This window comes from Nansenia antarctica (genome assembly GCF_963989245.1).
Source record: "Nansenia antarctica genome assembly, chromosome: 14".
NCBI classification, from domain to species: domain Eukaryota; kingdom Metazoa; phylum Chordata; class Actinopteri; order Argentiniformes; family Microstomatidae; genus Nansenia; species Nansenia antarctica.
The window spans coordinates 12,748,545-12,767,133 of record NC_137684.1 but is presented as its reverse complement, the minus strand read 5'-3'; the positions used below and the strand labels follow the sequence as shown (position 1 = coordinate 12,767,133).

The following is an 18,589-nucleotide window of genomic DNA, read 5'->3' as shown; positions in this document are numbered from 1 at the left end:
CACCTGTAACAAAACTCTCCCTGTCCCTTTTATCATGATCAATGACATTATCACAGTTATCTTACCTCTCTGTCATCGACTGTCATCGACTCTGTCATCGACATCGACTCCTGAAAGTCCTGAAAGGAGTCCCGATTGGAGTCCTGAAACTGTTTGGCAGTTTCTCTCCCACTATTAGACTTAGTATCCACAAAAGCCACAAAATGGATCAGCGTGTAAATTCTGAATGAACAAAAATAGAGTGTAATGTAATAACGGTAATTGTAAAAAAAAAAAAAAAAAAGGCAACATAATAGTTAATCATAGGAAATACTTAGTAAAAGCAAATGACATATTTCTTACAAATGACATAATATGGATATATCTTAATCTAGGGGTTGATATAAAACTGCATATTCCTTTGTTTTAGAAAAGGATGTTGAAGATAATCACCTGTGGTACAACATAGCAAAAAACTGCAACACCAGTAAAGATGCAAAGCCCAAAAGAAGCATGAGTCCTATTGGGTCCACCTGGATGTATTCTCCAGTCTCTACTGAGCCATTGATATTGAGCTTTGGGATTCTGATAGAGATTGTCGATCCAATGAGTTGAAGGCAGAAGGTTGCTACCAGCCAGAGGGCATTGCAGATGAAAAACAGAAATGTCATCTGTATAAGAAGAGGGGAAGGTGTAATTTCATTAATGATACGTTCAGATGTTAAGTCCCTTACCCTAACTCCAACCCTAGTTTTACCGCTAACCCTAGCTACAGCACTCATTTAAACCTTACCCAAATGCTTTGTATGCATCCTAACCTTAACCTATTTGGACCTTGCTGCTATCCGTCCCCAACCTAACCCTGACTGACCCATACCTTGACTCTCACCCTAACCACTCAACCCTAGGTGAATCATCTATCTCAATAGTATCCCACAACTTGCAGGATACAGTGAAGGGAATGGTCACATGTGCCACCTGTGCTTTCTAAAGTGTAGAGAAGACATCTGAGGGCCTTACAACCTGATTATGCACACCTGATTTCTGAGATCTTTTAGGTCAATTTCAATTTGTCTCTGTTTCCCTTTGTCTTCAGCCAGAGGCTCCAGATATAGTTTTAGGAGCTCGGTCCAAAACGCCTCTTCTTCCTGTGGAACATCAGACACACAGTTATCAAACTGATCAAATAGACCTACTCTGATGTACTAGAATGGTCAAATGTTTTTTTGACAATGTATAACAATGTATAATCTTTAACATATTTCAAAGTGCAAATATAAAAATGTTATTGATCACTACCATGCACAGTATAACAAATCAGAATATCATATTAGTGATCAGATAAGAACAGTTTACCTTCACAAGGACGTCCTCGTTGAGAGAGAAGCCATAGGATGTGTTCTGCAGTTGTGCCACCCAGCCTGTAGACATACAGATGAGGGGTGTCAACACATTGTCAATTAAAGCTTATGAGTTAGGATGTGTCTGTGTTCCTTACTTGTTAGACAAATAGTATACTGTAAATTCTGATGTTTTATTTAGCAATCACACAGTCAGTGGATAAGAAAGTAGTATATCCAATACTCACTTTGTTCAACACATTGACAAGAATGGACTTCCTCACCCCTAGAACAAAAATACAAACCCAAATACAATATTTAGGATGACACAAACTACACATGCAAGTGATGAGGTCATCTAATACCTCAAGATGTCACTAACGTACCTGCTATTCTCCTGGAGGTTCAGAACAACGTCGGCCTCGGGTTCCTCGGTTAACGGCACTTTCTCATAACTCATCTCCGTCCCACGATTCCAGCAGGGACACTTGCAAAACTTTCTAGCCCGCTGGACGTGCTGTGTGACTGAGGCCTTGGCTGGGGGCGGAGGGGCGGGCTGCCCGCCCGTCTCGCGGGTGCCCCAGGACACGTTGTTCATGTTGACCATGGAGTAGATGGCCAGCAGGAGGTAGGCGCTGGGGATGCAGATGAAGTAGAGCAGGCCGTAGATGATCAGGCTGAACTCCTTCGGGTGCAGAGCTGCGGTGACGGTGTACATCAACACCAGGCCGATGACAAACAGGCCGCTGGGAGTATAGATGGTCTGCACCTCTATTATGCTACCTGCAGGGACAGAACAGGTTAACATTATGATCGAGGGAGTTCCGTGACACATTGACACATTGTTTTCGTAGACTATTGATGTAGTTTTATATCATTTTATACTGAGAAATGTAAGTCTCTCTACAGTTTGGCAAAGCTAGCACTCAAGGAAGGCCCATTTCCTTCCTGTAAGGTGGCGCAGTGGCGCAGTGAATAATTCTGACTATGGACAAGGCCCATTGGTGACCCCGGGGTGCCTAATCCCCTCCCTAGTCTACCAACTCTAGTTTTGCTGATAATGAGAAGTTGTGAACGTCTGGTATTTGATCCTGGGATCTTGGTTATGTGTGTCTTATCGGTTTAAAAAATGTTAAAAATAGAATTTCTTGAACAAAACAATTGGTCTAATCTTCTGTGTTGACTGAGATTAAGGACCTAGTGTAGTGTATCATTTACCTATGATGGACAAAATGACTCCCGTCATAAGAAATGCATAGATCACACTCATGAGGGCTGCTATGGTGATCTGTGTGTCCGATTTCACCTTGAAGCACAATCCCAGATATACCGCAGGGGGCACTGTCGCTAGGATCAAGGCAAGGTTGGCGTCAACAGTGAAGATGAAGATGAGACTTCCTGAAAGAGAGAAGATAACCATGATTCTAAATAATAATCATCATCATAAACGTTTTCCTGCGTAGTTTGGACATAATGTTTTCACTGCCTTCCCCTCAGCATCTGGAGCTGATAAACGCTCTAAGATTCCAACAGTTAGAGCTTTTTTTTTGTTGGTATTATTCTTTTTTTTATTAATCCTTTATTTAACCAGGGTAGTCATATTGAGACAGTAGCCTCTTTTTCAAATGAGTCCTGGCCAAGAAAAGCAGCACTTAATTAAAAAGACACCACATACAGTATAAAAACATATAGAATATACAACATGAAATAACAACAGAAACAGTGAGCAGACGCAGCCTATAAAAGATAACCTAAGCACATAGATAACCTAAGCACATTTGCATGTGTGATGCAAAGTCTCTGTAACACACAGTTTAAAGTCAGAGAGTGGAATGAACATGTTAAGTTTTTACTTTTTCTGAAGTACATTCCACGTTGATGTATGGAGGGTGTATCATGCCGTATTTAAATACAATACAAACATCGGAATGCAATACACACATCGGAATGGAATACACGTGTAACACCAAATACAATGCAAAAATACGGAATGTTTGTGCCAAAATAAAAGCAATGTGTATTACATTTGAGCGCAGCGTATTCCATTCTAGCATGTGTATTGTATTTGGTCACGAGTGTATTCCATTCTGCATTTGTATTACATTTGAGCGCAGCGTATTCCATTCGGTCATGAGTGTATTCCATTCTAGTGTCGGTGTACTCATTTGCATTGCTTTTCGATATCCTATGTAAATCCGATGTAATTTGCATTGTATTCCATTCCGATGTAGGTATTATGGCACCTACATCAGAATGGAATACAATGCAAATTAGTATCCGCCCATAGGTTCTGCCCTTTCCGGCCATAGGATTCGCGATGCCAACGATGACGACAGTTTCTGTAATAGCTTATTAATAAAGATTCGAAAAATTATGCTGACCATCGTATTATCTTAGTTTAATGTCATTTCAATGAATCATATAACTTTTATTTACAACAAGCACAACACAAAAATCGCTATTATGCACCGTCTTTGTCCGCGAATAACACCGGCTGTGGAGGTGGTACACACTTTGCTAACTTCACCATCTGTCTACGGTCATTTTGAGCCCTTAACCACCGCGCTGACACCCCGAGAAGTTATGCTAGTTTTAACCGTAAACTCGATGAACCGGGAGTTCACCCAGCCGCTATTTCTACCCCGGAATTCCATTCAAATGCCCGCGTCAGTCAGCCTTTTCCGTAGAAATACATCGCTCCGTTATATATCTAACGTTACATGTTTTAAGGCTGATCTGTGCATGATAGTGCTGCATTATGTTGATCTATTTATATCGATCTATAAACGCGGAGATTGGAGCCCCAGACAGCGCTGCACTCGTATCTATCAGCCTGTCTGTATAATGATGTCGTTGAATGCCGATGCTGTGGTACTGTGCTGAATGAACCATTCGCTGACTGTCTTAATAAATCAAGTACAGAGATTCCAACCCGTGTTGAACATTCTATTTCCTTGTCAAATCGTGTATGCTGTCATTGCTGTGCACCATGAGATGACAACGCATTTAAGATCACAATCCTCAATAGATTGATTCCATCGTTTTACCGACAAGAAGATTCTACAATCTATCAGCCTTTCCGTAGAAATACATCGCTCCCTGTATAACGATATATATCTAACGTTACATGTTTTAATATTAAGGGCATTTTACCAGATATTTGACCAATCTGCGAAGTAAATCGTTACCAAGAAATTTCTTCACCAATGTGTTTCTAAAGGTGTGTAATAACATGTCCTAAAAGGTTGAAATTCAACTCCTGTGGGAAACCTTATAAAAAACTGCTCAAAGTTGGGGTACCGATAACCGATTTTCGAAAATTCGAAAATGCTTAAATTGGAGTTGAGTAACTTTTGAGGGGTCAAACTAGGCATTTTTCATGATTCTGAGTTGATTGCAGGCATTTATTTGTCACCAAGAGCACTTCCTGGTGCAACCCCCAAACCCCCCCCACCCCCATTGGTGGTTGGCATTCAAAGTGAGGAAGTTTGGAGGTAACAGGTAACATTAGACAACATTAGACAGCACCAGCAGAGAGGCACTATGATGGGCATGGACTCTTAGTCATAGGCCTCACTACATGTGGAACAATAGAACCAGGCTGCTTGAGCTACTCACACAGCCCAGCAGAGAGGCACTATCATGGGCATGGACACTTAGTCATAGGCCTCACTACATGTGGAACAATAGAACCAGGCTGCTTGAGCTACTCACACAGCCCAGCAGAGAGGTACTATCATGGGCATGGAAACAGAGTCATAGGCCTCACTACATGTGGAACAATAGAACCAGGCTGCTTCATTTACTCACACAGCCCAGCAGAGAGACACTATCATGGGCATGGAAACAGAGTCATAGGCCTCACTACATGTGGAACAATAGAACCAGGCTGCTTCAGCTACTCACTCAGCCCAGCAGAGAGACACTCTGCTGGGCAGTAACTTACCTGTTATGGAGGCCTAAAAAAAGGGAGATGAAAGTGAAGCTGAATAGCTTCACTCTCACCTCCCATTGTGGAAGAGATGTACCAACATGAGATGTACCAAGGACTACCAGAGGTGTTCAGCTAGACACACAGCCCAGAGACAACACACCTTCCATGGGTGCTGTGACTAGGCCTGTGGCCCTATGCTGGAGGTCACATGAGCTCCAGGGCCTAACTGCTACTCTGTCAGTCCGATTAGGAGTGCTCTCACTGGGCCTAGCTGTCTACCATTCACCCCTCATCTGGAGCTCTGACCTCCAGGGCCTAACTGCTACTCTGTCAGTCCGATTAGGAGAACCCTCACTGGGCCTAGCTGTCTACCAGTCACCCCTCTTCTGGAGCTATGACCTCCATGATAGATTTACATTTACATTTTTGGCATTTAGCAGACGCCTTATTCCAAAGCGACTTACAATCAATACATTTGAATACTAAGCATGTGAATCAGCAGTCCACTATTCGTTGCAGGAAGAGTACTCTAGCTCGGGCCCGGGGCCACTGATAGAAGGAAAAACCTTCTCCCTATTATCGCCTTCTACTAAAACGTTTTTTTTTTTTTTTACTGGAGAAACTGAGAAACAGTACAAGGGGGGCAGTAGAAGTTCTTAGGGACACAGTAGAGGGAAAAGCGGGTGTCTTTAGGAGACGTAGTGGTGAGGGTCAGAAGATGTCTCAGGAGGAGCAGTTAAGATGTAACCTGAAGAGATGGGTCTTCAGTCTACGACGGAAGATGGGTAGTGACTCTGCCGTTCTGACGGCCGTGGGGAGCTCATTCCACCAGCGGGGAGCCAGTGTTGTGAAGAGACGTGATCGGGCAGCCCGACTGCTGTGTAGAGGAGGTGGGGCCAGTCGGCCAGCCGAGGTGGAGGAACGGAGTGAGCGGGCAGGGGTTTGGGGGGTTACCATTTCCTTCAGGTAGGCAGGGGCTGTCCCTTTAGCTGCCTGGTATGCAAGCACCAGGGTCTTGAATCTGATGCGAGCTGCTATCGGGAGCCAGTGCAGGGTGCGAAGGAGAGGGGTGACATGCGAGTATTTGGGGAGGTTGAATACCAGCCGGGCAGCAGCATTCTGGATGAGCTGCAGAGGTCTAATGGCTGAAGCGGGGAGCCCAGGAGTACATTGCAGTAATCCAGGCGGGAGATGACCAGTGCCTGGGTCAAGAGTTGTTGTTGATAGTGCCTCTCTGCTGGGCTGTGTGAGTAGCTCAAGCAGCCTGGTTCTATTGTTCCACATGTAGTGAGGCCTATGACTAAGAGTCCATGCCCATCATAGTGCCTCTCTGCTGGTGCTGTCTAATGTTGTCTAATGTTACCTGTTACCTCCAAACTTCCTCACTTTGAATGCCAACCACCAATGGGGGTGGGGGGGGTTTGGGGGTTGCACCAGGAAGTGCTCTTGGTGACAAATAAATGCTTGCAATCAACTCAGAATCATGAAAAATGCCTAGTTTGACCCCTCAAAAGTTACTAAAGTCCAATTTAAGCATTTTCGAATTTTCGAAAATCGGTTATCGGTACCCCAACTTTGAGCAGTTTTTTATGAGGTTTCCCACAGGAGTTGAATTTCAACCTTTTAGGACATGTTATTACACACCTTTAGAAACACATTGGTGAAGAAATTTCTTGGTAACGATTTACTTCGCAGATTGGTCAAATATCTGGTAAAATGCCCTTACTATTAAAACATGTAACGTTAGATATATATCGTTATACAGGGAGCGATGTATTTCTACGGAAAGGCTGATAGATTGTAGAATCTTCTTGTCGGTAAAACGATGGAATCAATCTATTGAGGATTGTGATCTTAAATGCGTTGTCATCTCATGGTGCACAGCAATGACAGCATACACGATTTGACAAGGAAATAGAATGTTCAACACGGGTTGGAATCTCTGTACTTGATTTATTAAGACAGTCAGCGAATGGTTCATTCAGCACAGTACCACAGCATCGGCATTCAACGACATCATTATACAGACAGGCTGATAGATACGAGTGCAGCGCTGTCTGGGGCTCCAATCTCCGCGTTTATAGATCGATATAAATAGATCAACATAATGCAGCACTATCATGCACAGATCAGCCTTAAAACATGTAACGTTAGATATATAACGGAGCGATGTATTTCTACGTAAATAAAAGTTATATGATTCATTGAAATGACATTAAACTAAGATAATACGATGGTCAGCATAATTTTTCGAATCTTTATTAATAAGCTATTACAGAAACTGTCGTCATCGTTGGCATCGCGAATCCTATGGCCGGAAAGGGCAGAACCTATGGGCGGATACTAATTTGCATATGGGCGGATACTAATTTGCATTGTATTTGCGAGTGCCATAATACCTACATCGGAATGGAATACAATGCAAATTACATCGGATTTACATGGGATATCGAAAAGCAATGCAAATGAGTACACCGACACTAGAATGGAATACACTCATGACCGAATGGAATACGCTGCGCTCAAATGTAATACACATGCAGAATGGAATACACTCGTGACCAAATACAATACACATGCTAGAATGGAATACGCTGCGCTCAAATGTAATACACATTGCTTTTATTTTGGCACAAACATTCCGTATTTTTGCATTGTATTTGGTGTTACACGTGTATTCCATTCCGATGTGTGTATTGCATTCCGATGTTTGTATTGTATTTAAATAAGGCATGATACACCCTCCATATTGATGGAGCATTGTAACAGAATGCGGTTTTTACCAAATTCAGATCTGACATTTGGCACATTAAAGAGAATGCTGTTGTTGTGGTGGTTAGTTACCGGCAGTCATCAAGACGACAGTAGCCGGGCCCAGGATGGAGGCAGCCATGCTGAGGATCTGGTAGAGGATGAAGGGTTTGGAGATGGAGGTGTTCCTCTGGGAGGTGAGGGTCCCTGTGCCCAGCAGGTCGATGGTGTTGGCCATGGTGGAGGGACCCCAGCGACGCCGCTGGTTGTAGAACTCCTTAAAGTCCTTGGGGGCGTTGGTGTAGGCGTCAGACGCAGCGTTGTACTCCACCCTCCAGCCCTGCTGCAGCAGCAGAGTGCACAGCCAGCGGTCCTCCCCTGGGACACAACAGAGGGGAAATCGTGACGTTAGAATTATAAGGTTCTATCTCCATTTTTGTCAAAATTTAGTTTTTTTTACATAATCTGATCTATTAGGTGTTTATTAATGCCTGTGTTTTTTTATTTTTTAAATTTATTTATTTATAAATGTTGATATTTTTTGAGTTAGTAATTAATAAAATACAAAGGTTCCATCTCACAAAACATAATGGAATGTAAAAACTTTGCCGCTCAATATCTCTGAACTGCCCTAAACGGAGATAGAACCTTATCCTTCTAAGCTCACGTAATGTGTGATCTGGAGATCTGACTGTAGGCTACAGTACGTGCCTACCATTATTATGATGAATATGATATAACTGGATATACAATCATTGGAATTAATGTATCATCACTCTTAAAGATGTGAAGGGAAATTATTTTTATTATTATTATTAATGTTGTATATTTGTCTTTGTTTTTGCCTATGGTCGTTATTATTTGAATGCACTTTTATATTGTACAAATACAAAGTGAATTAAAGATGAATATGTATTATTATTATTATTATTATTATTATTATTATTATTATGGTTATTATTATGGAGCTTGGTGGCGTAACACACTATGAATGAATGAATGAATGAATGAATGAATGGTATTTATTGTCATTGCTATAGTACAGGTACCAAACAACGAAATTTAGGAGGGGTGGCTCCACTAAGCGTCGACCATGTAACCGCAGGGTTCCCGGTTCGATTACGGTCGTGGATATGTTATCCCTTCTCTCTCTCACCCATCCTTCCTGTCTCTATCGCAATAAAAACAAAAATATGAGTGGGACTGCCCCACTCAGAAAAAACTAACTTAATTTGTTTTTCATTATTATTATTATTAGCATCGGCTTGCCCTGCAGTGCACAATGAGAGCATATATTAACGACATACATGACCGACTCTTCTAGCTAAAAGTTGATGAGACTTCTTCACTTCTTTTGTTTGTGAAAAATATGATTGTTCTGAAAACCCCTGTCTGTCTGTCTGTATAGGCAGCTTACACTCAGCTCTGATGCACGCACACACCCCACCAGAGATAACTACTCAATTCCAAAAAGTAAAACAAATTCAAAACAACGTGCCATGCTGTCTAGAGCTATGGTTGAACGGAACTCCCTACCCCGTCATATCTGTAAAACCCAGAATAAATTCAGTAAAAAAACAAGTGAGGGAACACATCATATGCATTAGATCCTAGCAGAGTATTTTAATTATATTTCTATTATTTATTATTTTGTGTGTGGATGGTTCTTCTTTGTGTTTTTGTGATGCTCACTAAATGCTAACGAATGCAAACTGTGCGAATGCTGTGAAGATTGCTGACTTTTTAGTTTTGTTGTTTTTTGTTGTTACGTTGTTAACCCTAACCCTGTTATATGTTTTGTGATGATTTCATGTATATGTTTTGTGTGGACCCCAGGAAGAGAATCTGAAGAGTATCTGACGCTTTGCATTCTAATAAATCAAATCAAATCAAATGATTATATTATTATATTATATTATAGCAATATTAGTTCACAGGTTATTAAGTTCACAGGTTACTCATGATAATGTTGAGGAATAAATTCTACCTTGATCATACTGGATGTAATGGCCAGCCTCAGTGGCCTTGGTGGTGTATTTCTTCATGACGTTGTCGTCCATGAGAGCTGCACCCCTGAAGAGACTGAAGCAGCCGGGGCTACAGAGCACACAGCCAAACACATGCTCCGCCGTCTTCTGCAACCAGTGGCCCACAGCATACTCAAACTTCTGATACCACACCATAGGGCCTAGGGGGATAGCACAGCATACTCAAACTTCTGATACCAAACCATAGGGCCTAGGGGGATAGCACAGCCTACTGACACTTCTGATACCAAACCATAGGGCCTAGGGGGATAGCACAGCATAGTGACACTTCTGATACCACACCATAGGACCTAGGGGGATAGCACAGCATACTGACACTTCTGATACCAAACCATAGGACCTAGGGGGATAGCACAGCCTACTGACACTTCTGATACCACACCATAGGACCTAGGGGGATAGCACAGCATACTGACACTTCTGATACCAAACCATAGGACCTAGGGGGATAGCACAGCATAGTGACACTTCTGATACCACACCATAGGACCTGAGTACATTTAGTTTCTTAGAGGCCAGTATTATTATAACAGTGTTAGCTTGGAGAATCAGGTGAGGTGTTCAGTTGTGACTGTCTGGTAAAGGAGAAGCGTAAGATGCAGAGGCATGAGATTCAACAGATGAATATTACTTTTTAAGGTGTGATTCTTTCATTCATGAGTCATTTTTATATATGAATCCCCTTTCAAACCAACAAGAATCACAGCATACAAGTTCTATATACAGTAGATATATATATATATATATATATATATATATATATATATGGAATCAATTGACCATGAGAGAAAGGGGGTTGTGGACTCATTTACCACTGGTACAAGGTTGTGGCACGAGGCGAAGCCGAGTAGGAAAACCCTGTACAGTGGTAAATGAGTCCACAACCCCCGCCCTCCAATGGTCAATTGCTTTTCTACAACAGCCACCACATAATATAAAAAATAAATACATAGTTGTAACATTAAATTCATGTATTTACAATCATTAATCGTTTCAGAATACATATATCCTCCCTCCACAGAATAATAGTCCCATAAACAAGATCAACCATTGCATTGTAGGTCAGCACAGGTGTTCTTAATCAGATTGATTGGGAGGCGCATTGATACTGGAAATGCGGTCTGAACTGTGGGTTGTTGAGATATTTACCACTGTTGCTAGCCAATCAGAATCCAGTATCCAAACATGCTGTTGTAGAAATATATGTTACGGTACATGTGGGAATACGGTACATGTGGGAAAACTAGGGTTAGGATTAGGTGCTACGTCGATGGTACATGCTGGCATGTCTAACCCCAACCCTAATCCTAACCCTAACCCTAACCCTACCCCTAACCCTAACCCTAACTGTAGCACCCTAGCACCTAACCCTAACCCTCCCACATGTACCATAACATATATACACCTACCTGTGCCTGTAGGGTGAATCCTGCCGCATGCGGCCCCTACTTGTGGGTAGAGTTTCAGTCGATCTATCAGGAGCATAACAGCAGAGGGCAGAAAGTCTGTGTCCCCATCCAGCGCTAGGAGATAGGTGTTGTCCTTCTCTTTCTAGAAGAATACAGAAATTCATCCATTCGATAATGATGCACAACTAGATAACGAGACTAGAATGAAAGACAAGTGAATCTGATACATTTAAAAAGAGATGGTTGTGTGCGTGTGTGTGTGTGTGTGTGTGTGTGTGTTTTGTACGTGCATGCATGTGTGTATGCTTTTATTTGTCTTTACCTTCAGCTTTGCACTCAGGTCTCTCTTATCTTCACCTTCCTCAAACTTCTTGAAATACTTCCTATTGAGTCGCCAGCCGAGGATATAGTACAAGTACATAATCTGCAAAAAACACCGAAAATTATTACTATTATTATTATTATTATTATTACTAACATGATACTTTGGGACTCTACTACATCACATTAGATTGATTCATAGTCTTGATCTTAGGAATAACTTACAATAGGACAATAAATGAAATATGAAATGTGACTAAAGTAAAGGTGTAGAATATGTTCTCACCTGAGACCATCTCTTCTTGTGGCGGATCAGCAGCTTGTCCTTGAAGTGGACCATCATGATGTTCCCGAAGGGGAGGTTGTACTGCAGACGGCCTCCGTACGGGGTGCGTATGATCCTCTGGCTTGGGAGGGCAGACCTGACGTTGAAGAGGCCCGGCTCCTCAAAGAAAATACTGGTGATCAAAGAAAAAGAACATTTTAAGTGGATGTAGTGCTGATGGTATTCTGGCCATATCTTGCTTTCGTGTATTTAGAGAATATTGTAACTCTATTCTAATATATAGGTATTTACTGTCAAATATTGCTTACGAGTAAACCTCATGGATGACTTCTGACAGGGTCACTGCATATTCGTTGACATGCCGTTCTTTACTCCCTTTAACGTCTTTAAAGGCGTCATCAAAGTAAATATGGGCCTCAAAGCTGACATCTTTGATTGGGTGATTCCTTGGCCTGTATTTGTCCAGGCTGGGAAAGAAAAATATATTTGTTAAACTATTCATATGATTTTAACATTATTATTATCATCGTTTGATGTACTCAGTACTTTGACAATTTTATCACTATGAATTGAGTATAATAATAACAATAATAATATATATTATTATTATTATTATTATTATTATTAATGTAGTAATTCATAATATTATACATTACCTGAACATTGAGATGACTATTTTCATCATTTCATCATAGCTCTCATGCCACATTGTTGCACATAAGTATACTGTAACGGGGTCTGTTTGCTGCCTGGTGGAGGGGGATATATCAGAATTATAGATTTAGAAAAAATATTTTGATAACCTCATCCCCCCATCATCCTCTCTCTCTCTCTCTCTCTCTCTCTCTCTCTCTCTCTCTCTCTCTCTCACACACACACACACACACACACACACACAAAACACTCCACTCGACAAACACCTCACACTCCTCACAAAACATAAATCTTACCTCTTCTGTTTGATGTTCTTCTGTAGGTGAAATCGTGTATTGAGCAACATCGACTGTTCCAGGAACGCCCCCTCATAAAGCCTCCGAACAAACAGGTCTTGTGTCCTCTCAATGCGCTGGGTCTTGAGAAACCAGATGTACACAGTCGATAGCATCAAACCCAACCACCAGCAGACAGCAGCTCCCGCCATAAGGCCCAACTCCTTTGGCTCTGTCATGTCCCGGACACAGATAGTGCGAGTGATGTCTAGAACCAGCTTGTCATACCATTCAACATCGCGGCCGAGGTCCACTCCAAGAGTGATGTTGAACTTGTTACAGAAGTTTGAGATGCTATAGGGAGAATCCGTGAGGCCAATGGTGTTGTGGACATAGACAACGACAGGAACCAGGAATGCCGCTAGAACACCGACGGAGGCCAGGTACAATGGCAGAACGAAGCTTTGCCGGTGTACGTGCATCTTACAGGCCACCACCACGAACCAGTGGCACAGAGCCGAGGACACTATCTGGATGGCCACTAAGACCCCAATGATTATGCTCACATTGCCCGGAACTGATGTCACTGAAGACCAGTCCTGGCCTGAGAGAGGGACGTATGCTCCTACCACGGCCGCGGTGACGGAGATCCTGACCAGGCTGGAGAGAGCGCACACCATGATCCTGGACTTCCCTATGTCCTCAGAGATGCTGTTCAGGAAGCGGTTCTCAAAGAGGGCGCTGTAGTTCTCCCACCAGTTCAAGGAGACCAATAGGGTCCCAGTAATGGCCAGACCGACCGGGACGGCCATGTCGCTGTTTTCTAACAGATAACTCAGGGTGAAGAGCACGTACCCCACCGGTGTGAGGGTGAAGGAGATGAACGAGGGTATTATGAATCTCTTCTTCTCCTTAGCGAAACACTGGGCGCTCACTTGGAGCACCGAGGACAGGATGCTGACACTGTTAAGCAGCATCACGTTGGTCACGATGTCGAAGAACGGCATGGCGACGATAGTGAGAACTGCTGTCCCCAATGCCACCAGGAACTCGACACATAGCACCTGGAAAACAAGAGCCAGAACTAATCAATGCCCTGTTGGCATTACGCAAGTCAAGTCAAGTCAAGTCAAGTCAAGTCAGCTTTATTTGTATAGCACGTCTACATTATGATTCACATTATGATTCAGTTGTTCTGTTTCAATGAAGAGAAACATGCCCATCCCTCCACTTCAGTGAAGCAGGAAGCAGAGCTCAAGGTATTTGATTCCAAGAAAAATAGGGATGAATTCCTGTGAATTTACCCACAGCACCGTCCTCCTTGTTGGTTTCTTGGAGCCTTTGAAGGCACCTTTCCACAGGCTTTTGATGAGGAGCAGTACACTTGGTCCAATGATTGCACCGCTGATACTCAGTAGGGCGCATGGCTTCTGGCCAGCCGGGACTGTCTCAGTTGCGTTACTTGATAGTGTTATCAGGAGCAAAAAGGATGACTGAAATGTCAGAATAACAGAAACAAATTAAACCTGTAGCCAACATGTTTTGCATGTTATAATAATAATAATAATAATAATAATAATAATAATCATAATAATAATACATTTTATTTATGGGCGCCTTTCAAGGCTCTCAAGGACAACTTACAAGACAGTTTAAAACCACATATCAAAACATTAAAATCAACAAAGCAAAATGAGATAAAAACAGCAAAATCAGATATAACAACAAACAAAATACAGGAGATCAAACCAAGTAAGCCATTGTGAAAAGGTGTGTTTTAAGACCGGATTTGAAAGTGGTAAGAGTGTCAATATTGCGTATGTTAGGTGGCAGAGAGTTCCAGAATGTTAGGTGGCAGAGAGTTCCAGAGGCGGGGAGCAGAACGACTGAAGGCTCTAGATCCCATAGTAGTCAGGCGGGCAGAAGGGATGACAAGTTGGTTGGCAGAGGAGGATCTGAGACTACGGGAGGGAGTGTGAGTAAGAAGGAGTTCAGAGAGGTATGAGGGTGCTAGGTTATGGAGAGCCTTAAAGGTGAGAAGGAGAATCTTAAAGTGAATACGGAATTTGATGGGGAGCCAATGAAGTTGTTGGAGAATTGGAGTGATATGGTGAATGGAGGAGTTCTAGTAATGATGCGTGCAATATGTATGTATGTTAAGTATGTTGTTCATTATTACATAAACATTTGAATAGATATTGTTTTGAATTAACAAATTCAGTGACACAGTCTCCTAATTGCCCAATAGTTGCCAAATAGTGCCCAATAGTAATTACAGAATTATAGAATTATTACCCAAAAATTATATACGGTATTAGTTACTCTAGGATTCAATGTTACTCGTAACAGAATGTGGTCATTCAAGTCCTGTAATCAATGAATTATTAATAAATTAATAAATATTGTTTTAAAAAATTAACAAATTCAGTGACACAGTCTCCTAATTGCCCAATAGTTGCCAAATAGTGCCCAATAGTAATTACAGAATTATAGAATTATTACCCAAAAATTATATACAGTATTAGTTACTCTAGGATTCAATGTTACTCGTAACAGAATGTGGTCATTCAAGCCCTGTAATCAATGAATTATTAATTAATTAATAAATATTGTTTAAAAAAAAGTTTAATTAAGCCTAATATTAGGTTAATATAATATGACTCTAAAGCAAAGTATTACCACACATTCTAACAGTAAGGAAATCTTACCGTACTAAATCTTAATCTTACCTTACTAAGTATGGCAAAAACAAACACAAGCAGGGCAACACTGGTGCAGGATAGCCATCTCAGAAACCTTGAACTCTTCCGTTGTGTCTCTTTGCTCTGTATGATAGGGACCTCTCTGAATGTTTCCCAGGATTTCCTACAGCAAAAAAAAGAGGAAAAAGCATAAGAAACAAGCTTATTTTGCTGATAGATTATACTTATTTAATGTAATGTGTACAGCACAGATCTTTTATCTAGTATTTTTGTATATATAGTTATTTTTGAATCTTGTCGTATCATATTGTTATTTATTGTTTTAGTTTGCTATGCACCGTGGATGAGAGGGAAACGCAATTTCAGCCCTCTGTATGTCTGTGTACATATATTGGATTGACAATAAAGCTGACTTTGACTTTGACTTTGACTTTGACTTTTTACTCTGACTTGTAGGTCTGAAAAAGTTTAAAGACTGATTTCCCCTACTTCTGTTTGCCGCCTGGTTGTTCCAAATACTAGCCGGTGACACAGCTGTCACCTCATGGTGACCCCACGTTTTAAATCACAGACATTTATCCAGATAAGGTCATTTCAAAAGCAATAGAACAAAGCTGTGTCTAAATGTTGTATTATACTTCAGTACTGAGTAAGGCAAGACATGTTCTGGACCATAAATCACTCCACACTCTCTACTGTTCACTGCTTTTACCATATTTAAATGATTGTGCGGAGGTTTGGGGCAATACTTATAAATGTAGACTACAATCACTATTAATATTGCAAAAAAGAGCCATAAGGTTAATTCATAATTCCGGTTATAGAGATCACACAAATTCATTATTCTTAAAATCAAAAACATTAAAATTCACGGATCTGGTCCACCTTCTAACAGCACAAATAATGTATGAAGCAGATAACAACCTACTCCCTGGGAATATTCAAAAAATGTTTTTGATAGAGATGGGAGTTATAATTTGAGGGGGGAGTTACATTAAAAACATCTTTGTGTACGTACAACGTTAAAACGTTTTTGTATTTCTATATGTGGAGTGAAGCTGTGGAACGGATTGAGTGTGGAGCTAAAGCGGTGTCCAAGCATGACCCAGTTCAAAAAGCGGTATAAAAACATGGCTTTCACCAGGTACGAGGAGGAAGAAGGGCTTTGACAGGTGTTTTCACAGATTATTTGTTTATTTACATTATTTGTTTTCTATTGTTGGTAAATATGTAAATACGTAAATAAATTTGATTTAATTTAAAAAATATTATATTAATATTGAAGTTAACTGTAGATTATTAATTATGAATCTCTGAGTATTGGAGAAGGGGTAGGATTAAATAAGCTTATGCTTCTTCCTCCTCCTTTTCGGACATGTTAAGTTAATAGTGTTTTTTTGTTTTTTGTTGTTGTTATAACTATTTTCTTTTTGATTTTGTCTTTGCTATTTTAATTTTTTCACATGTTCGAAATAAAGCTTTCATATCATATCATACTTTCATGTGTTATCCTCTAGTTCTGTGAACTTAAACATATAATCATGTGTTATCCTCTAGCTCTGTGTACTTAAACATATAATCATGTGTTATCCTCTAGCTCTGTGTACTTAAACATATACCTGTAATAATATAATTGTACATTTAATGAATCCCCAAGGTTACATTACTTTAATTTAACAGAATAAAAAAAATTAAATGATTTAATGCAAAAAATTATTGAGTTACCTGTAAGTATGATCTCTCTCTTCGTTATCCATCACTTGTCTTGTGTATGTCCATGCACTGCAGAATCAGCGCAGGTTTTATATGAGCTCTATGAGGAAACGTACGGGGGGGGGGAACTGGAAGCTGGTCAGACCTGTATCTTAACCTTTGGCTCGTCAACTGTCACCTCAGGGCCTGGATTGTACATCAGTGGTAGGCGCTCCACCCCCCTGTCCCAAACGTTCCTGATGGCAGCCAGTTTGTCATTTCGCCAGCGGGCAGGTCTTGTATCTCTGTTATCAAATCGGATAACTCTCGACAGGACATGAAACTGCTGTAATGACATAGTGGACCGGAATATAGGCCTCCCGCACTCCGCATCCCACAGACTCTTTGTAGCCTCATTGTTTGACCGATATATACTCCTGCTAGAATCAACAGACCTATGTAGGCTTGAAGGTCTACCTGGTCCAGTGCTCTCCATGTGTCCCCAAACACACGCCTCCCTTCCAGGTTTGTCATGTCCAGTACAATTTCCTCAATGGACTCTGGTAAAAACAGTTGGAAGCTGGACTTGATGTCATCCAGACGAGATGTAGCATACCGCGTTGGTCCTGGTGTCATCCTTATGATGTTTTCCACTCTCGCTCTGCTTGCTCTATCCTGGGAGGATGAATACCAGAGCAAGTTGCCACCCTTGGACTGGAATGTCACCTCAGGTGCCTGTTCTTCAGGTGCCTCTTCCTCAGGGGCCTCTTCCACAGGGGCCTCTTCCTCAGGGGCCTCTTCCTCGCCGTCTGTCTCATAGCATTCTGGATCGAAGTCAGGATCGGTGTTGTCTTCCAATTCTGAGACATCCTCCTCTATCTCTGGTTCAACTTCAATCTCCTCTTCATCTGGTTCAAAAATTCGGTCGAGAGCCTCTCTGACAGATAATCGCTTAGACAGCCGCTTACTCATTGTGTTCACAGAGTGAATTCAGAGCAAAGCACAAATAAAGCTTTATATAGGGGGTCTGTGAGAGTTTAGTCTGGAAGGTGTGGTTCACGTGGGGGGATGGGCATATAAGCACCGGAAAGAGAAGGGTTCCCATAACAAACACCTGTTTCATTTGATACATTTCATAAGCACGGGAAAGAGAAGGGTTCCCATAACAAACACCTGTTTCATTTGATACATTTCATAA

At 41.4% G+C, this 18,589-nt stretch overlaps 1 protein-coding gene across 1 annotated transcript; it reads right to left on the bottom strand.

Annotated features, from left to right (window-relative positions):
- Positions 1-995: 995 nt before the first annotated feature.
- Positions 996-18,363, bottom strand: LOC308169856 (chitin synthase chs-1-like; the record flags this gene model as incomplete). The annotated part of the gene is made up of 13 exons (XM_080544590.1): positions 996-1,127; positions 1,336-1,400; positions 1,698-2,102; positions 2,538-2,717; positions 8,098-8,382; positions 9,992-10,192; positions 11,462-11,603; positions 11,784-11,885; positions 12,069-12,240; positions 12,377-12,535; positions 12,725-12,817; positions 13,019-14,061; positions 17,869-18,363. The coding sequence occupies 13 exons, from the start codon at positions 18,361-18,363 to the stop codon at positions 996-998; spliced, it is 3,474 nt and encodes a 1,157-aa protein (XP_080400716.1).
- Between the last annotated feature and the right edge of the window lie 226 nt (positions 18,364-18,589).